Here is a 22,694-nt window from a genome sequence, read left to right as displayed (position 1 = left end):
GTGTCAAAATATGGCATCCAGACAACTATGTTTATGAAACCAGAGGACTGAGAGTTTACAGAGAAGTGGAAGGACATAAGGCCAAAAAATCCATACGAAAGGCTTTATAAGCTATAATAAAAAGTGCATTTTCATTTGTTTCTGACTTAGGACACCATTAGAGGAGTTTTCAAGAAAAGTACTGTTATTAGGCTTGTAATTTACAAACACGCCACAAAAAACATGGAGTTTGGAGGAGTCGCAGGAAAATATATTTAGGAGGCAAAAAATTGAATGCCATGAAGTAAAGATTAAAAAAAGAGAGAACAAATACCTAGGTTTCTGATCCAAATAATGAATGGTTCTATTAACTATAATATGGAATCTAGGAGGAAAAGTTGATGCAGGTTTTAGGAGGAAAGATATTGAAGATTTTTAATTTACATTGGTTTAAAATGTTTTTTGTCATATAACCCACAATCTGTCTTACCACAAATAACTGTAAAGGCTGTTCAGCAGGCAAAGGAGCTGAATTCTTTTTTATTTTCACAGAGCCTTTAACCTCTTCTTCAGACTGCTTCCCTTCTACATCCTCTGCATACTTTTTCCTTTTAATTTGTCGATTTGATCTTCTTTTCTGTAATGAATGATAAGGATCATATTCACATGATTTATTTTAAAGGGTCATGTGACAATTTTGTACATTAAATTTTCAAAACTGTATTCTGCATTCATCTTTTCTCATTTTTACTTTTAATTAAAGGAAGATTATAATTTTCACTGTGCCAAAGGTTTGCAATCTTTAGTTATCTTTAGTTATACTTCCTAAAATGTCAAGTAAGAATGATTAACAATAATGCCTTTATTACTTTTCTTTTGAATTTGTTAAGAATAAAAAGGTCTTTTTATTTAACTATTTCACAGATTGGGAAACATGTATTTTAAAATATTAATGCTAGCAGTTTTTGCTTCAAACCTAGAAAGTCATCAGATGAATACTGGTTTAATAATTAACCAGGGGCATAAAACTAAAAGAAATTAAAACTTTGACACAAAACCATGAACCTGTGTCTAAAACAGAAAAAAACCAAATAACATAAAATGTTTTAAAAGAGATACACAAAATAACAAAGGATGAAATCTACTAAAAAATTAAATGTGAATGAAGGAGGAACCACTGTTTTACTGCCTTTACTAGCTTCCCTTAAAAATAAATAACACTATCATAAAAATGGAAGAAAGCTTTTCAGAAAGTATTCTGTGTAGTAACATGATTTTAAAATAATCTAAATAATTTAAAAGCAAGTATCAAATGCACATGGCTTTACTTACCTCCCTAAAAATCTAGTATCTGATGTTCCCACTAAAAAACAAATTACACAATTGCTTGACAATCCCAAAGGACTTAGTTTTAATTTTGCACACCTCCCTAAAATCCCATGGATGGAGGTACCTCAGTCAACTGTTCTACTACTCAATATTCCTTCTTCCTTTTACTATTCTTCTATGTATTTAGTAACTCCCATGACATTTCCCCAAAATGCAACTAACAGAATAACCCATGTGTTCTCCTTTTGGTTTCTGCCAATGTCTTCAATGTGGTAGGTCTTTCATACTACCATTGCCATAACAAAACTGAATCAGTGCAGCAGTGTGGGGACAAACTTATTTGTGTTCCGAAAGGCTGCAGTGCCTCTTCTCTTGAAAGTAGTGGAATATTGAGAGAAAGAAAGGCACTACTGTGGTGAGGCAGCTCAGCCAAATGTAGTAGAAAACTCCATGCTTCAATTAGGATGGGTCACCGTCTCTTAGCCATGAAGATACTTACATTTGCAAAACTCAAGGTGACAATTTTGTCACTATGGGAGGCAGGAAGGTGGCATACAAAAATTATATAAAAAGGACTGAACATGAGTCTCCTGCACTGCAGAAAGATTCTTTACCATCTTAGCCACCAGGGAAGCCCATAAACGCTGGGGAGTTCACTCTAGGAAATATACTAGCTTTTGTTTACTTGCCAAGTCATGTCCTACTCTTGCAAACCCACGGACTGTAGCCTGCCAGGCTCCTCTGACCATGGAATTTCCTAGACAAGAATACTGGAGTGGGTTGCCATGCCCTTCTCCAGGGGATCTTCCTGACCCAGGGATCGAACCTGCATCTCCTGGGGGCTCCTGCACTACAGGAGGATTCTTTACTGAACCACCTGAGGAAGCCCAAGGGACTTATAAAAACCCAATTCTCCCACATCCTCTTTTGGAAAAGATATGAAACATTTATTATTCCCTGGGAGAGAAAAGTCTATGGATCTCTAGTACTAGGCTAAAGAAATGTTTGGAGTTCTATTACAGGCATCAGTTCTTAATGCTCAAAAATAGCTTAATTTAATAACCGTTCAGGACAATTATTATTCTAACAATAACATATATTATGAATGTTATGTCTCACTAGGCACAAATAGTTTATATAATGAAGTCTGGTAATAATTTGGTACACTTCTAGAAGATTCTATAGATGATTTCAGCATTAAAGTTTCCTTTCTGATCACTTAGGTCAGGTACTTTGAAATGCCATATACAATCCTTAGTAAGTAGTAGTAAACAAGTGGCCTGAAAGAATCATTTTAACTCACAAATGTGCACATTCAGGTAATTCTTTACAAGATGGAATAAGAGCCACATACTGTAAACTGCTCCCTCATTCTATGAAGATTTTTATCACTCTCTGAGTAATTTAAAATACTGTGAGTTTTTTGTAGTTTTTCAACTGACTTCACCAAATCTTAAATTCCACTGGAGCATATAGATACATATTAGGCAAAGAGAAGTAAGGTGACACTCTTACCAATTAGCTTTCTCTGTTATATAACAGTTCCACTACCGTAAAAATACAGAACTAATTTGAATGTCCATATTTTAGGCTAATGTGGATTGCTTTGGCTTTCTTTTTCTCCATAGTATTTTTCAAAGGACAATTTAAAAGTGACAAACTATTTCTTCAAATTTCTTTTTACTAACTTTTCCTTAATGTTTTAAAGGCTTCAATCAACTGCACTTTACATAAGAGGTCAGAAACATTATGTTCTTAAATGACTAAATACTTCATTATGATAACATACCATTTGTTTATCATAAACCTAATAAAATGTGCTACAGGAGCTTTTAAAAATAATTTAAGTCTCTAAATATAGTTAGATTACTGAATTATTCTCTATCAGGTAAAAAATTAAATATCATAACCACATTTTTAGATTTTTCACTTGACTCTACACCTTCAAGTACTTTGCAAGCCTTCAAATCTTGACAATACATTGTGGTTGAAAACTACTTTTAGATATTTATACATAATTTATATACTCATATATTTAAATATATCAATAATACAGATTTATGATTGTTTACCAGAAAATATTTCTTTCCTTCTCCATTAAAATTTTTGTGTTAAACCAAAACACTTGTCGAAGCAACCTAGTTAACTACTGTGAAAGGCATGGAAGAAATGTGCATGTTAACCTATTCTACCATTTCATTGTTTGGTAATTACATAATGGAAAAATGGCCAGCATTATTTTAGTAAAAATTTAACTACATTTCTCATATTGAATAATGATAAGTGTGCCTAAGTTAAGGATAACATATGAAGAAAAAGCCAGGCCATATAATATTAGGAGCTTCAGTCACTGCCCTTACCTCAACTCTTGCAGCAGCCCAGGAGCCTTGAGCCACTACTCTCCCATTGGATAAGAAGCTGCATAAGGAAGAAGAAAGGCCATTCAGGGGCTTTCTGGCCCCATAATGCAACAACTGCCACCACCCCTACGGCCTAGGGTCGTACTTTAATTATTAGAGAGCAGAGGGTGGCCTGAATTATTATGACCTTCACTATATAATTTTTTAACTTCACAAGGTTATTTTGAATATACAGCTATTAAAAAAATGAAAAGGAAAAATGCACAGTATTTTTGTCTGCTTTAGGGGATTTTTAATATACCTGTTTATCTTCTCTTCAGTAGAAGCAGACCAAAGAAATTATCTCCAAGAATGATTCAACCCATTTGCTTTATCATTGGTATGTGACTTTTAAAATTAATATCTCCATCAATAAATTCATTTAATAATGCTCTATAGGTACAGGGTAATAATATCACTAGATACTCTCCATGCTAAAAGCCACCAGGGTTTTTGGATTGTTACTTAAACTCTCTTGGGCTTCAGTCTCATTATTTGAAAACTGAGAGGGTTTGAAGAGGATGTGTAAGTTTCCTCCCAGGTCTAACACTGTAGGACCATACTATAATAATGTTTTGTCATATAAGTTCTATGAAAATAAAATGTAATTTCACCACTAAACTACAGTATAAATAACCACAAAACAATATCATGCTATCTAAATCTGCCAGTGCTTCATTTCTCAGAAAAAAATTTTATACTCACTTGAGAGTCTTCCTCTTTGAATGCATGCTGTGTCATCTGCTCTGCATCAGATATTTCATCTGAAGACTCATTCTTTCTCTTTTGTTTCTTACCCAATGTAATAATGAGTTTCCTGTTTTAGGAGAAAAAGAGTAAACAGTAAGATCCCTTTGTATTTTTCCATTTTTGGTCAAAGTAAGATCTCAATGATAAATTTTCCTCTGTTTTATATCCCTTGAATGTCCAACTTTCAAAGATGCTATTTATCATGAAATAAAAAATGATATTTTCAAATGATAAACTCTATTCCAAAGGAACAAACAGAAACCAATGATACAGTTAACACATTTCAAGCTTAGAAATATAGTTAAATTCTAGCACTTGTTTCTTTAGGCTTACGATTATTTTTCATGAGAAAAATGTCAGGTGATTTAATTATTTAATAATTAACATAATTCATTTATTTTATTATCTTGGATAGGTTTGGAATGAGGGATTCTTTTTCCTTCTACTACTTTTCATTTCAAATTCCACTTAATTTCTTTGAATCCTACCTATTCTCCAAGTCTCCACTTGTTTTTACACTATAGCAGTTTTTCCCTTACTTAAAACACTTAAACAATTACTTGTTCTTTGATTATTTCACTTAGGGCTTTTCTCAGTTGCACTCTATCTTTCTAAAGAGTAAGATTTTTTATATTTCTACAGTATGCATACATTTACCTGTCTCTAATATATACACGTATAAATGTATATTAACACACATTGAATGTAAATGTCTAAAATGAAAATGTGTTTTCTATGTTTGTTTCCTGATGAAAGACAGAAATACATGAGTACATCCCACATTTTCTTATCTGGTTCAATAGATGAGATGACATGATCACTATTAGGAAAGTTCTATTTTAGATATCTATATTCCAAACATAGAAAGCTTCTCAATTACATGAAGGCATGATATATTAGAAATATATCAAAAAACTTTTCAACAGTTATTTACTAACGTGGGAAAACTTGAAGGTTAAAAGCATCCACTTTGAAATCATAGTTTCAAAAATATAAAAGCCTGATGTCACCATTTTACCTGTCTTGTGTGACACTGGGGAAATTACTTGATAGCTTCCTTGCCTGTAAAATAGGGATACTGCAATAGCTAGAGCCATAATTTTGCTGAGAATTAAGTGGGATAATATATGTCTGAGGACAGCCTTTAACACATAGCAGTTTCTCAACTAATGGTAGCTACATCTACCTGTGACATGCCAGGCACTTTCCTGGGTTCTAGGATTTGAAGGTAAAGTCGACAAAGTTCCTAAGCTTACATTATCATTGTTAGAATATGATCTCAGCTAAAATAAAGAGGAAGTTAGAACAAGATGTAATGTGAAGACAAAAAAGAAATGCTTACATTTACTGAAGAGTAAAGAAGGCTTTACAGAAAAGACAATGTTTGAGAAAGGGAACTGAAAGATGAAAGGGAGCCCAACAAGTAGTGAAAGAAAAGACCGGGTACATTCCAGACAGGGGGATACCACAGAAGATGTGAGAATATGCAACGGTAAGAGCATGTTAGGACCACACAAAGTACTACAGGAAGAGGTGGGTCAAGGTCACAGAAGACCCTGTATTACACGCAAGGAGTTCATGTTTTTAGTTTAAGGCCATCTTTAAGCTCCACAGGGCAGAAATTGAAAAGAAATCTGTCTTGCTCACCACTGACAACAAATGGCACGGAGATATTTTGAATGGATAAGAAACTGTAAAGCAACCAGAAGATGCTAGAATTTTAAACAAATTCTAGGGATGTAATGTACAGCCTGGTGACTATAGATAATAATATTGAGTTAAATATTTGAAAGTTACTGAGAGAGTAAACCTTAAAAGTTCTCATCACATGAAAAAATATATATAACTATGTGAAGGTGACAGATGTTAACAAACTTACTGTGGTAACAGTTTCACAATATATACACACATCAAATTATTATGTTGTACACCATAAATGAATACACTGTGATATGACAATTACATCTCAATAAAATTGGGGGGAAAATGATTTTAAACAAGGAAAAGCAATGCAACTAGAACAAAATGAAATGTAAATGAGGGAAACCAGCAATAAGGCTGCCAATTCAGGTGAGAAATGAAGAATGAAATACAGGACCATGGTAGGGTGGATGAAGAAGTCAAGAAAGATACATAATTTTTCATTTTGGAAGCAGAAACAATAGACTTGGTTATTGATTGGATAATGAGATATGAGGTGAGAAAAAATTCTAGAATGATTAACTCCTAGGGTATTCTCATATTGGTTTGATCACCACTTTCAACATGATAATGGTAAGTTTTACTTGGTTATCTCACTTGCACTTTTCTGAGTATGTAAAACAAATGACATAGAGTAAACATACAGTTTACACTGAAACCAGGAAATCAGAGAAAGTGTAAAAGCATACTCTGACCCAGCATTAAGGAACTGCCCACAGTCATGCTCTGTCCCCTGTTTACACAGGTCATCATCTCTCTAAATTCCAGTCCCTCTTCCTTTACTTTGGTTTCTCTCCTAAAACAAAAATCTCCCTTGAGGTAGTATCTACTATTAGACACCACATCATCTTGTTCTCCCCTCCCTATCCACAGTTCAAGAGTCACTTATACTGTTCCTTTCACTCCTCAATCCACTATAATCAAAACTCTTAAAACAACTTTCCATGTGTATAGTGAAGTCGCTCAGTCGTGTCTGACTCTTTGCGACCCCATGGACTGTAGCCTACCAGGATCCTCAGTCCATGGGATTCTCCACGCAACAATACTGGAGTGGGTTGCCATTTTCATATTCATAGCTTCCATTTACTCAATGTTCACTGAGTCAACCTCTGCTGACTTTATATGCATTCTCTAACTTTGTGTTCATATAGTTCTGAGAGCAAATTATACAAGAGGAAACTGAGGCTTAGAGAAATTAAAGTCATACCAATAGTAAGAACTGAGATAGAAAGTAAAAGTGCCTCACTCCAAAGACTGACTGCCTAATGTCTATGGCTACCAATGACCCTTGTAATGCTAAATCCGATGGAAATTTTAAAAGATTTTATCTACCAACACATAACTATTCTTTCCTCGTCTCCACCCTCTCAGATTCATGACATAACATTCTTCTGGTTCTAACTAAACTTCTTTGGCTCTTCTTTACTTTGTCATTTTTCAATAGGATTCAGTTTTGTTTTTTTCCCAGTCCCTTAAACTTTGGTGTTTCTCAAAGTTGTGTCTTTAGACTTCCCTCTCTGTATACTATTCCTAGGAAATTTAATCCATTCGTAACAACCACTTAGAAGTTGAAGATTCTCAAATCTCTTATCTCTAGTTCAGACCGTTCCTCAACTTCAGATTCATATAACCAACTGTTTATAAGACATATCCATATGGATATCCCACAGACATTAAAATCTCAAAATGGTCCCAAATGCAACCCCTCAGTTTTCCTAAAAAAGTGTACTAATACTACAGTATAATGTAAATTCAGAGAAGTGCACATATCAAAAAAGTATATAGCGCAGTGAATTTTCTCAAACTGAACATAAATGTATAACCAGCTCCTAGATCAACAAACAAGACACTGGTTTCCCAAGAGTCTCCTGTCATGCTTTTTCTTCAAGTAACAACCTCCTTCTACGAGTAACCTTTATGTTACTTCTGGTTATTTAATATAACCTAAGCCACTTGGGGCAGGTGATCTTCAATGGCAAGGTAAGGGATAACTCAAAGTAAAAATGATTCATAGAAATACAGTTTGCATGCACCCCCTCATCTGCTATCCATCACCAAACCCAAACGCATCATTTAGATTAGTCTGTAGATGAGGACAACACGAGTGGCAGGAAAGTTGTTAGTTAATAACAACTTCCTATGGAGAAGGAAATGGCAACCCACTCCAGTATTCTTTTATTTTTTAATTTTATTTATTTATTTGGCTGCCCTGGGTCTTAGTTGTAGTATGTGGGATGTAGCTCCCTGACCAGGGATCAAACCTGGGCCCCCTGCACTGGGAGCTCAGAGTCTTAGCCACTGGACCACCAGGGAAGTCCCTACTCCAGTATTCTTGCCTGGAAAAGTCCATGGACAGAGGAGTCTGGCGGGCTGAAGTCCATGGGATTACATGACTGAGCATGTGTGCATAAGGGTGGAGGGAGATGGGTTGGTAGCAATAAAGTGGTAGAACTAAAAAAAAAAGAAAAAAAAAAAGACTTCCTATGAAATGCAGATCAAGGCCCGTTAATACCTGTCAGTACATTGCTAAAAAAAGCATTTTATTAGTGTTTGGTATGCTAAATAAATTCTGTATGTGAAATATATAATCTCATATGGTATCTATATTGCTGCTTAAAGACTCAAATCCCACTCAATAAAAACTTCAATGAAATCAGGAGCAGAGAGATTTAAAATTTGATATTTATGACTATGAAGAGATTGTACTTTTCCTTTCTAGTAGTATAAAGTAAATAAGTTTTCACTCTAAGGACACTGAACTAAGTAAGTTGCTTAAATAATGTTTTTATAAATAAACACTGGCTAAATACTAAGTGCTAAAAAAACACTAAGTGCTACCAAATTAGTCTTGAATACTCACTCTTTTTGGTGGAGGTGGATAAGTTAGATCTAAGTGTTTTAATACTTTATATTAAAAAGCAGAGACATTCTTTTGCCAACAAAGGTTCATCTAGTCAAGGCTATGGTTTTTCCAGTAGTCATGTATGGATGTGACAGTTGGACTATAAAGAAAGTAGAGCACCCAAGAATTGATGCTTTTGAACTGTGGTGTTGGAGAAGACTTGAGAGTCCTTTGGACTGCAAGAAGATCCAACCAGTCCATCCTAAAGGAAATCAGTCCTGAATATTCATTGGAAGGACTGAAGCTGAAGCTGAAACTCCAATACTTTGGCTACCTGATGTGAAGAACTGACTCATCTGAAAAGACTCTGATGCTGGGAAAGATTGAAGGCGGGAGGAGAAGGGGACAACAGAGGATGAGATGGTTGGATGGCATCGCCGACTCAATGGACATGAGTCTGTGTAAACTCCAGGAGCTGGTGGTGGACAGGAAGGCCTGGCGTGCTGCAGTCCATGGGGTCACGAAGAGTCGGACACTACTGAGTGACTGAACTAAACTGATAATACCTAAGGTAAACCTCCATTACATTATTTGAAAAATGTACTTACAAACAAAACTACCTTCAAAATTTATTTTTCTTATATTCTGCATTTTCTTCCAATATTATTGTATAGGCCTGGAATAACATCTTAATTCATAAACTAATTATCATTAATCCATGTAAAAGTATTTTTCAAATTCTAACTTTGCAAGAAATATTTCAAATACAGTAGTTTCCTACTAAACTTCTGAGGTCCAAATACTTACACATATGACCATTCTGTTCAAAAAAGCTACATTTCTTCTGTAGGAAAAAGGTTTATTCTAAAACTTGAAGTCATTCTTGACTGACATAATTCTGAGTTTAAAAAATATATATTTTATATAAAATGTATACAGTTTATATATATGTGCATACACACATACATACACATATCCTATGGTTACTTACATAGAACACTGGTTCTTAGAAATAATGAAGTATATCAGTTTATTAAACATTCTAAAATGGTATACAAGGGATACTACAAAGCACAAACATTTGGTTAGTTTTGATCAGTAATTCCTAAACATGTGAGTCAGATTTTATTGAAAGTTTGTTTGTTAAAAATAGAAATTCCAAATTGAGAGATTCTGTGAAATAAGGGACTTCCCAGGTGGCTCAGTGGTAAAGAATCTGCCTGCCAGTGCAGGACACGCAGGAGACACAGGTTCAGTTCCTGGATCAAGAAGATCCCCTGGAGGAAGAAATGGCAATCCACTCCAGTATTCTTGACTGGAAAATGCCATGGACAGAGGAGCCTAGTGGGCGACAGTCCATGGGGTTGCAAAGAGATGGTCATGACTTAGCAACTGAGCACTACAAAATAACTGCCCAGTATGCATCAAAGAGGAAAACGTCAAAGACTGAAGTCACCCCAAAATGGAGGAGTATGAGGAGATAAGACAATAAAATGAAATATAAAATCCTTAACTGGATCCTGGCCAAAAAAAAAATGGAACTGACACAATTTGCACTGAGCTATAACTCAGTTAACAGGATTGTGTTAAGTGTTTACTTCCTGATTTTGATCACTGCGCTTGGGTAACACAAGATATTATTAACATCTGAGGAAGCTGGGTGAAGAGCCTAAGGGAACCCTAACCTATTTTCACAAGTGTGAGATTAGTTCAAAATAAAAACTAACAAAACAAAACTCCAGATTTGTAGGTCCCAACTCCAGAATTCTGATTCTTGTAAATGGGATCCCTTATCAGACTTTATAAGAATTCCCACCAGGTTTCAGAACCACTGGCTCAAAATAATTAGTGAAGAAAACTCCAGGAACAAAAATTTAGGATAATAGAACTATTCTATACTTACAAAATACTTAAAATTTCAAAGTGCTTTTGTCTATAACATCTCAGTTGACCCCGAGAAAAGCTCATATATAGGTGAGGCGGTCATCAATCCCACTAAATAGAGAAACTTTAGCCCTAAAAGATAAAACAAATTGCCAAAACCACACGTCTAGTAAAAGACAAAAGTCTCCTCACTCCTACTCTGCTATTTTCAACATATCTTACTGATTTTAAAATAAAATGATACCATACTTCAACCAGTCACTAGATAATTTAATATCAATATACTTTAATGAATAAAGAGGATTATGAAACTACATTATCTTTTAGAAAATCATTATGGTTAAAGTTGGCTGGTTTTTGAACAACCAGGGATATCTATTGCCTGTACAATGACAATTGATAGCCATAAATGTTATCTGAAGGAAATCAGATGATCCAAAAGTAGAAGAAATAAGATAAAATCAGTTAAGTAAAATATCCAATTACCAAAGAGCATTCCATTCCTCCATGATGAATTACAGAAAGTTTACTATGTTAATTCTAAAATAAAATGTCATTATAGGTACATTCTTCAAATAAAGTGACAGTCTGCTTTTTAGAAATGTCACAAAGTAAAGCAACAAAGTAATACAGACTATGATGATACTAAAGACTTTAAGCAAGTTTTGTTTTTTTAAAACATTAAAGGGATCTGTTATCAATGTTAGCAAACTGCAGCAGCAAGTATCCAGGCATGTAAAAGAACTAAATAACAAAACATAGCTTGTTTTCAGACAGCAAAGGGCAATTTCAAACCAAGTATAAATTTGAAATGTTAATTCATTTCATAAGTACACATACTAGAAAACCTCAGTGTTTATATACTTGACAGTTATATTTGATTTTCAGATGTAATTTATGCACTCATCTAAATCCTGCCCACGTGTTATTAGTAGAAGCTGTGTAACAAGCTACATTCTTCGCAGTGTCAATCTGTAATTGCCCCCTGTAGATTCTCTCATTGCAATAATTGGACAAACAATGAATCTTATCCAATTTAGTCCATTTGTTGTAATTAATGCATCCAATTCATCATCTGTAGAGGAACCAAGCAAAACTACTATTATACATTATAATTTTTTTTCTTTCTAAGTCCAGTTACAGGCACTGGGCTGTATCTGATGATTTTTAAAATCATCAGATATATACATGTGTATTTTTTTTTAAGAAGAAGCATATTTAACTTGATGAAATTATTCCAGTTTAAAGTTCAACTCAAGACTCTAGCTTAAACTTATCTGGAAAAAAACAAGTTTTAAAGCGGTTTTTAGTTAATCTTTAAATTTATGAAAGGAGGACTGTATTTGAGGTTTTTAGTAACGTGGATTACAAATGACTTCCTTTTTATGAAATTCCCTGGAGGTTCAGTAGTTAGGACTCTACACTTCCATTGTAGGGGGCGTGAGTTTGATCCCTGGCTGGGAATTAAGATCCAGTACATCATATGGCATGGACAAAAAATAATACTAAATAAAACAAATAAATAATCACTTCCAGTTTAAGATTGGACATCATTTTTTTCAAAATGTTTAGTTCACTGAGTTGTTTCATATAAATAGTCACTAAAGTCCAAGTATTAGCTAATCATAGTCAGTATATTTATCAGCATAGTTTAATCCTTATTCTTTAAAAAACTTACTTCTTCTCTTTAAAAAAAAAATTTATGCTTAAAAATACTGACAAAATAGGAAAATTAAAATAAAATACTACAATGTCTCTAAAGTACACCCTTTCCCCACGTATTAACATCTATGAAATCAAGATTCACCTAATAATCAAAGGTATGCCATAGTTTTAACTGTTAATATATTTTTTCTAACTGACACATAAAATAATAGTGTCATAATTAATGACATTTTAAACAAAATAATTGCACATTATTCACTAGTGACAGACCTTATAATACATCTTATATAAAGATATATGTATTAAAAATGGACCTGTAAATCTTAAATTCATAATAATATATAAAGTATACATTAATTCTTTCTGTAGATGAATATTCCAGATTTTCATTGAACTTAAGTTTAGAAATAAGGAGTCAAATCAATAAAACATTTTGTCTTCTTACCATTTAAAAATTACAGAACTTACACAGTCTACTAATGGCATGATTAATAATTAAAAATACACAATAAATTTATACCACACATTTTTTAAAGTGTTTTCTTATCATATGCTGAGAAACATTTAATTAATACACTTATATTTTAGCCAAACACAAACTAAATTTCTACTACTCTGAATGTTTGCAATCAGGGTCTCAGTTGTTACTTCCTGTGAAATTCGGGGTAGCTGACTGACCAGGGATGAACACCCACCGTTTGGCAGTGAAAGGGTGGAGTCTTAACCACCTGACTACCAGGGAAGGCTCTCATTTTTTATTTCACTAACATGGAATATAAAGTGATAATTCCCAATTTCTGCTGATTCCTCTTCTTTTCCCCTCAGATTTTGTTCATACGATTTTCCCCTTACATTATTATTTAAATGTGTCTCTCTCTATAGACACACATATGGATATACTTACATGTTTGTTTTGTTTAAAAATACAAACATACATACATATGTATATGCATAAGTAAGTAAGTGTTAGTCGCTCAGTCGTGCCCGACTCTTTGCGACTCCATGGACTACAGCCCACCAGACTCCTCAGTCCATGAGATTTTCTAGGCAAGGATACTGGAGTGGGTTGCCATCTCCTTCTCCAGGGGATCTTCCCAACCCAGGGATTGAACCCGGATCTCCTGCACTGCAGGCAGATTCTTTACCAACTGAGCTACAAGGGAAGCCCATGTATATGCGTAGTAGGTAATTAATAAACGTTACTTTGCTTATCCCTTCTTGGGCGCTCAGAACAACAATTGCAAATAAGGGCACAATGTAATTTCCAAATCTAATTAAATGTTTTACTGTTTTTCTTTATAACATGACACCCTTAATTCCAACTTGCTTTGATAAATATTTCCTAATTTAGATGATTTCTGCTTTAACTAAAGAGAAAAGCTACTTCTAGCACTTGTTAACTGCCATTCTTGTAACAACAGAAAGAACAATTATGAGTAATACAAAGAAGTATTTTTTAACCTTTAATCGTGAAGGTTTTACCTTTACTGATTAAATTTACAGGGCTACAAGAACATTTTTAGGTGTAAAAAGCATTCTACTTGTCTGATCATCTAATGCAAAGAAGTAAATCATAACTGACAACATGGAAACATAGTTTAAATGTCAAAGCTATAAAACATAAACCTAAAAATGCTTCAATCAAATCTAAAACCAAGCTATAAGAAAATTCTACTAGAAGTCTTAGAATGAATTTATTTTAGAATTTACTTCATCACTACTAAACCATTAATTTTGTCCCTGTGACTTAGTGAAGGATTAGCTTGCCATTTCTGATTTTAACAAACCAAATGCAACCATTTGGCATCATTTAAAATTTAATCTTCAATTCATTCATTCTTTTCATAAAATTCATTCCTTTCCATTCATGGAGCTTCTATTATGTAGCAAAGATCACTCAAGAAATACCCACTCTTCTATTTGAAAGGTGGCTTTTTATAACCTGACTGCTAAGATCATGAAAAATGTCAAAGGAGAAAAAGTCCTATACCTCACTCTTCATTTCACACCTGCTATTTCCATTTTAACTCACACCACCCCTTCCATATAACCATGTAATTCCTTTCAAACTCCAAGCACGTTTCAAAACAAAATTTCCTGTCCTAAACGCCACTCTAGCTAATCTGATAAACAGAGGCTTACAAATAAGTAAAAAATATTAGTAAGTTAAACTACTCTCCTTCTTATCAGTTTTAGCAACTGTTTCTGTTTTCATTTTGTCTGCTTGATTTTTAAACTCATCTTATTCAGGAAGAGAGCCTTAATAGAAAGAGAACCTAGGCAGATAGGTGAGAACTTAAGTTTCCAACAAGGGGCAGAGCTCCTGGCCTTGGGTTTTTCCTTAAATAGCTAAATGCTATTTATGTTTTCAGAAAATAATGGCTAACATTATTTACAGGTATTGTTCTATATGCTTTAAATGTTATTAAATCATTTCACCCTCAATATAACACTACAGGGCAAGCACTATCATTATCCTCATTTTATGCTATGAGTAAACTAAAACTTGGAGAGGTTAAGTATTTGTCCAGGGTCACACTGCTTCTAAGCGATAAAGGGGGAATGTGAATAAGTACAACTGGTTCCAAAGTCAAAGCACTTAACTTCATTATCATACTGCATGTCCAATCTAACTCAGAAGTGCTGTAAAGATTATATCAAAGTCTCTGAAAAGAAAACTCTATTCCTCGAATTAAAAAAAATTAATCTATGAAAGTGACAGAAAAAATACAAAGGTTTCAAGCATATTAGCAAGCATAGGCAGTATTGGTTTTCTTCAGATTAGTATTAGTATATAATAATTCCTAGATTATATATCACATATGTGCATTAAATGAACTCTGACTATACAATCATAACTTATTGGGTACAAATTTAGTTATTTTTGAAATTTATGTTTCACAATGCTCATGGTTAAGTTCTAGCACACACTCCGTTTAATTTTATCTGATATAAATCATCTGATATTAGAAAAAGTTCGATTCTTTTAAAACTAAGAAAAACAAAACCTTTACAAGAAAACATTTAATACATCATGAAATATTACTAAAATGATGAAAATAAACTTAACTATTTAAAGGATGGTTGGTTCTTCACAAAAAATTAAAAACTCGACAAATTCAAAATAATACAATGTAGTGGGCTAACTGGAAAGCACAGTAATGAAAAGTGACCAATACAGAACTCCAGGTTGTACATGAATTTCATTTCCATCCACGCTTTTTCTTCCAACATGAAAGTAATCTTTGGTTGTCTAATAAAATTGATCAAGAAACTGTTGCACTCCAACAGCTTAATAATATATGGACAAGCTTCACTTCTACTTGCCTGCAACTTATAAATTCCTCTATCAAAAAGTCATCCACTTTCAGCAAGTGATTTTTCTATCACTTACTCAATACCTGACCATGGAAATATCTTTCCAATACAATCCTGACCTCTTCTCACGAATGCTATCTCTAAAAAACAAGTACTAAATTGATCATGCTGTACAATATTGAACTAATTTATCGTTACTAATCTATATCTAACAAAAATACAAATATTACAGAATACAGATACTCTAATATATTACTATCCCCTACCATGTGAATCTACACTTTTAAAAACTCCAGGTTTCTCTATTATAATTTATTTCTAATTTCCCTTTATATATTGTTTTCTTCTTGGACCAGGTTCACCTGTTATTTTTTCCCTCTAGTTATCCTCCCATCCCCCCCATTTAAACTAACTGTAACTCTTGAAGGTTCTCTAAGGTTTCCTCTTATGATTATTTTAAATATCCTTTCAAACAGTGCTACCACTTTGTCCATATCTCTGTATAAGTTAAAACTGGAAAACTTTAATTACAGTAACTTTTAATACATTAAAGGATTATATATGGGGTTTCCTAAATTAAAACTAGACAAAATATTGAAATAATAAGATACCTTCATACCAAAATATTTAAACATAAAAAGAACAGAAATCTAAATTTCATGTTAGCTATCTGCAAATAAAATATAAAATAAGTAATATTAATTATTTCTCTATTAAAACAAGAGAGCCTATGTTATTTAAAGATTTGAACCGAAAGACTTCAGGACCTAATGATATAATTCAGTTTGATGGTTGCATCTAAAATGCAGTGAATAAACTGTTATAAAATTGTTTCTGTTCTAAGTATCTATATAAAATATAAATAATTTCTTAAGCAAATGAAGATTTTAATAATATGAAACTTCTCTTTTACTGTGTACTCTTTTATGTGGACAAAAGAAAATTAAATGCTTTATTAATATTTCATATAAAGCATCCAAAAATAACCAAATATTCCCATAAAAACAAGTCTAAACTCCGTTGGCCTTAGTTTTACCCTTGTATACATAAAATAAACATACACATAAAAGAAATAATACTTATTCCATTTTGTTTTTTGAAAATGTATTAGGCAAGTAGTCAAATAAAAACACCTAGGATTAATGTACTCTCCAAAAGCAATTCTTTATCCTTATAATTCTCTTAGAGCATTAATCCTCACCTGGCCTCTTTATTACATAAAGTAAATCAGAAAGACTATAAGGAAGTAAGTCTGTAAGAATTGAGAGCTGCTTATTATTGATTTAAATGGTCTTAGTTTCCTTGCCATTCTATTTATTTCAAAGTTGTGGGTTTATGAGAAATTAGATTTCATGTTTCCAAACTATAAAGTACCCAGTGAAATACAACTAAGAGAGAAAGAAATCTATAACTATGAAGAATTCCAAGGCGCTTTTAAATTTTAAATAAATTTGGAACTGGCACAGCAATGTGGCCAGTTTTTTGTTTTTCCTTTTTCTGTTTTATATATAAAATATTTTCCTATTTTAAATTCTTTTTACTAACAAAAAGGTATGTTCATATATTAGTAAATTTAGTAAAATTCTGGAATATTATCAATACCTAATTCATTCAAAAAGGCAATGAGGTTAACTTAAAAACTCCAAAGTGAGAGTAAACATATCACACGCAAATCAAAAGTAAAAGATTAGACAGACAGTGCTTTTACAAAAACTTCCAAGGAAGAAGATTTAATTCTTAACCAACTTACCCAATTTTTGTCTTCTCTTTTAATTTAGAACAAGTTTTTGTCTTTTTGCTCTCTTTGTCCTTTGGCTTGGTTTTCATCCTTCTTCCTTTCTTTTCCTCTTTTCCTTCAATTGAAGCACTAGGAAAGTTTTCAGGGCTCATTACTCGTGGAATATTGCGTTCCCCTCGCTCCTTTGCTTTTGCTATGGCCTCTGATATTATACGATTAGCCTTTTCTTGCTTGCTTTCTGATTCCACCTTTTTTCTCTGCTTCTTCTCGGACATGATCCTCACCTGGGTATTCTGCAACTTAGTGTATGTCCCAGAACCATCACTCTTCTTGGAAGATGGAGGCTAGAGAAATCAAAATAATTTTTACACAATATATAAAAGTACATTTAAACAATTAACACAAACAACCAAAACTTCAGAATTAAGCTTAAAGAAGTAAAATACATAAGCAAATATATGTGTTACAGTTTAAAATTAAAACATTTTGCTGATTTAGATATTAGTCTAGGTGTAAAATAAAAAGCCGAACTATCGCTTTTAAAAATGAAGATTAAAGAAGGGTAATATAGATTCACTGATATTTTCATAGCATTCTTAATTAGCTGATTCGAATTTTGTCCTATAAATACAGCTAATACAAATTTAGTCATATAAATATTCTGGGCACTTGGAATAAGTATCTTCTTTCCTCTTCATTCCAGAACTCTGAAAATTATTAATAAATTTAAAATATCAATTTTCATTTAGAATGACTACTCCCCATAGTTTATTATGATTTTTAGAAAAACAAAGCCTCTCTGCTTTACAAGAAACTGGAACTAGAACCTGAAACCATTTAAATCATTTTAATGTGCAGTCTATGCGGCAATGTAGCTAGTTAGTAAACAGACAAAACCATACTAAAAATTAGAGAAAGTTTTAGTTCTTCTGTGAAAGAGTTAAATGAGGATTTTTTTTCTCTTTCTATATCATAATATTTTGCTCAAGCAATTCTGGAAAAAAACAAATATATAGTTTTATGTTAAAATTATTAATATTTTAGCAATATCACAGGAAGCAAATCAATAGCATTTTAAAAAGAATATTCTCTTCAAACACGCAGTCATCCACATATTCTTAGATCACAGTTTTGTTACATTCTTACCCGTAAACATGCCTCTGACTACAGCAAGGGAAAAAACCACCAGGAATTTCCAAACACATTTTCATGCTGATTCCAGTGTGCTTCACTGGATATCTTTTCTATACCTGCCTCATCAAAGGTTTCATAGCAGTGCTACAGCACTGAGAAAGGAAGGAGGGTTTAGAATCGCTCACTAAAATGCCACCTTAAGGCCTACAGGCTATAACAAATAACCAAGACGCGAGAAAACAGCAACAAGCTCAAGATGGCGATGCAGTACGACTCCCGCAGCAGCAGCCAGTAATAAGGAAGGTTATTCAATCCCATTAGCCTTTTAGCCCAAAGAACCCCTCCTCCTCCCACTCATTCAGGCTTTCACTTACCCTTCCTCTTGGCCTCTTCACTGAAGACATTTTTGGCGTCAGACAAAGGCTTGCCCTCTGCTTTTTCACCACCCCAGGCAGTGCTCAAGAAAAAAGCATTGAAAGAAGATTCCTAAATGGCCTATTTAGCAAGCTGCAACCAAGAGATGCACAACCCTCCACAAATACACATTGTGATTTATCAACACATTTCTGCCTTGGCAAGTTTATATCCACTGTTCATCCTAATTAGATATAAAAAAGGCGTAAACCCCTCCTAAAAAGCTGAGTTTCCTCAATAGCTGTAAGCAGATAGCCAGATTCCAACAAAGCACAGAAAGAAATGAATGCACAAAGCATCAAAATGCATCAGCATGAATATTAGAGATGTCGTTAAAAATACTGACTCCTTCTGCGGAAGTAGGCCAGCAGATGGTGCTACCAGTTATTATTCCATTAGACTCTGCAATTTAACCCCCAATGGACTGTTCTTCCCTCCATGTAACATATTTAACTCTCACTCTACCATTTCCTGTAGTAAAAGTTTTTAAAATATAGACGTAAAAACTTGATTTCAAAAAATTATTTGAAAAGGAAAACAGTAGTGAAGTGGCTTTATGTAGCTATCATCATTAAAAAAACAAAGTCCAACGCAATTTTTACCAGAGAAAAATACTTTTTTCTCCGTGATACTCTAAAATATCTGAAGCATAAACACAGCTGAAGAGGAGTGAAGGGTTAAAGAGGAGGTCATGCAAATGAACACATAACAAGTGACTTCTCTTTAAGAAATTAGATAAGGTCTCTCATTATTCTCCTAACAAAAAGCTAACAGTGTTATTTTTAAAACAGAGAACTGAAGCTATTTCCATTTAAATTCTAAGAAGAAGCTTAAGATTTTGAAATGAACACATAAGATCTGTCTATAAAAAATAACTAATCCTACTTAAAATTTTCTGTTACTTAAACCTGAATTCATACATTAATTTATTTTCCTAACCTCAAAAAACTCCTAAAACATTCCTGACCTTTAGTCTCCACATTCTATTCCAACTAAAATGTTGAGTTTTTCATATAACAATTTGAGTTTTAGTCCCTTGCTAAAAACAAGTAAGTAGCAAGTCCTCCTGAATTTGATAATTAATACTATTTTTCTCCTATAAAATATTGAGACTATTTTAGTAGTCTGAAATACCTAAAACAAAATTTTCACCGCTTCAAAATTCACATTTACCTCTTTCATTAATGCCATTTTTTCAACTGGTCTTGGCAGATCATCTGACATCTGCATCAAAGAACCTGTTTTTAGTTTTTCTTTCCTTTTAGGCATCAAAGCTCCTGAAATGGAGCTACATTATATGAATAGTATCCTAGAAAGACCAAAGTAAAGACCAGGAAAGGATATTAAAGGCACAGGATCATTAATGGCAAGAAAAGGATCTTAGCATCCTGAGAGATCATCTATGTAAAAACCATAACAACCAATAATAACGCCACCACCAAACGCTTATCAGGTGACAGGTACTATTCTAAGCACTTTACATGTAATAATTAATTCAATCCTGAATAATAGGGTAATAGTGATAATGGAGAGGAGTAGCAAATGAGAGAGATTCTTACAGTAGTATTTCAAAATGAGAGACTAGACTTAGGGGCACAAACAAGTTTTAAAAACAATAATAATAATAATAAGAGCTAACACATTTCATCCTTACTATGTTCTAGGCACTATGCCTAATATGACAAACACATGAACAACGTGGATTTAAACTGCCTGGGTCCACTTATATACAGATTTTTTCCCCCAATAAATACTACATAATCCACCACTGGTTTCATCCAAGGATGTGGAACCACAGATATGGAGGAATCATGAACTGCAAATATGCAGGAATCACATAAAGGGAAAACTGACTATAAATTATAATTGGATCTTTCAGTGAGTCTCTAACCCTACATTGTTCAAGGATCTACAGTACAGTAACTTGATTAATCTTAAAGACAAGACAGCATGGTACTGGCACAAAGACAGAAATATAGATCAGTGGAGCAGAATAGAAAGCCAGAGATGAATCCACAAACCTATGGACACCTTATCTTCGACAAAGGAGGCAAGGATATACAATGGAAAAAAGACAACCTCTTTAACAAGTGGTGCTGGGAAAAATGGTCAACCACTTGTAAAAGAACGAAACTAGAACACTTTCTAACACCATACACAAAAATAAACTCAAAATGGATTAAAGATCTAAATGTAAGACCAGAAACTATACAACTCCTAGAGGAGAACATAGGCAAAACACTCTCCGACATAAATCACAGCAAGATCCTCTATGACCCACCTCCCAGAATATTGGAAATAAAAGCAAAAATAAACAAATGGGACCTAGTGAAATTTAAAAGCTTTTGCACAACAAAGGAAACTATAAGCAAGGTGAAAAGACAGCCTTCAGATTGGGAGGAAATAATAGCAAATGAAGAAACAGACAAAGGATTAAACTCAAAAACATACAAGCAACTCCTGCAGCTCAATTCCAGAAAAATAAATGACCCAATCAAAAAATGGGCCAAAGAACTAAACAGACGTTTCTCCAAAGAAGACATACAGATGGCTAACAAACACATGAAAAGATGCTCAACATCACTCATTATCAGAGAAATGCAAATCAAAACCACAATGAGGTACCATTACACGCCAGTCAGGATGGCTGCTATCCAGAAGTCTATAAGCAATAAATGCTGGAGAGGGTGTGGAGAAAAGGGAACCCTCTTACACTGTTGGTGGGAATGCAAACTAGTACAGCCACTATGGAGAACAGTGTGGAGATTCCTTAAAAAACTGGAAATAGAACTGCCATATGACCCAGTAATCCCACTTCTGGGCATACACACCAAGGAAACCAGATCTGAAAGAGACACGTGCGCCCTAATGTTCATCGCAGCACTGTTTATAATAGCCAGGACATGGAAGCAACCTAGATGCCCATCAGCAGATGAATGGATAAGGAAGCTGTGGGACATATACACCATGGAATATTACTCAGCCATTAAAAAGAATCCATTTGAATCAGTTCTAATGAGATGGATGAAATTGGAGCCCATTATACAGAGTGAAGTAAGCCAGAAAGATAAAGATCATTACAGCATACTAACACACATATATGGAATTTAAAAAGATGGTAATGATAACCCTATATGCAAAACAGAAAAAGAGACACAGATGTACAGAACAGACTTTTGGACTCTGTGGGAGAAGGCGAGGGTGGGATGTTTCGAGAGAACAACATCGAAACATGTATATTATCTAGGGTGAAACAGATCACCAGCCCAGGTTGGATGCATGAGACAAGTGCTTGGGCCTGGTGCACCGGGAAGACCCAGAGGGATCGGGGTAGAGAGGGAGGTGGGGGGGGGGGAAATCGGGATGGGGAATACATGTAAATCCATGGCTGATTCATGTCAATGTATGACAAAAACCACTACAATATTGTTAAGTAATTAGCCTCCAACTAATAAAAATAAATGAAGAAAAAAAAAAAACATGATGATGTTAAAAAAAAAAAAACCCTACAAAGAAAACCAAAATTCAAAGAGATGCATTC

General features: G+C 33.8%; 1 protein-coding gene across 18 annotated transcripts in view; it reads right to left on the bottom strand.

Annotated features, from left to right (window-relative positions):
* The window catches only part of CHD9 (chromodomain helicase DNA binding protein 9), a 219,550-nt gene that overhangs the window by 72,057 nt on the left and 124,799 nt on the right, over positions 1-22,694 (bottom strand). For 14 of the 18 annotated variants that reach the window (XM_043898458.1, XM_043898464.1, XM_043898467.1 and 11 more), the window contains exons 3-5: positions 17,618-17,949; positions 4,413-4,524; positions 470-616 (exon numbers count right to left, since the gene is read on the bottom strand). In XM_043898458.1, the coding sequence (XP_043754393.1) occupies positions 470-616; positions 4,413-4,524; positions 17,618-17,949 (591 nt within the window). Of the gene's footprint in view, positions 1-469; positions 617-3,668; positions 3,727-4,412; positions 4,525-17,617; positions 17,950-18,751; positions 19,030-19,113; positions 19,677-22,694 lie in introns of those variants that run through there. The other 4 variants (XM_043898471.1, XM_043898472.1, XM_043898473.1 and 1 more) reach the window with 3 other exon arrangements.

Source organism: Cervus elaphus, chromosome 4, assembly GCF_910594005.1.
Source record: "Cervus elaphus chromosome 4, mCerEla1.1, whole genome shotgun sequence".
Taxonomy (NCBI): Eukaryota; Metazoa; Chordata; class Mammalia; order Artiodactyla; family Cervidae; genus Cervus; species Cervus elaphus.
The sequence above is the reverse complement of the archived record's forward strand: the minus strand, read 5'-3'. Positions and strand labels throughout refer to the sequence as shown.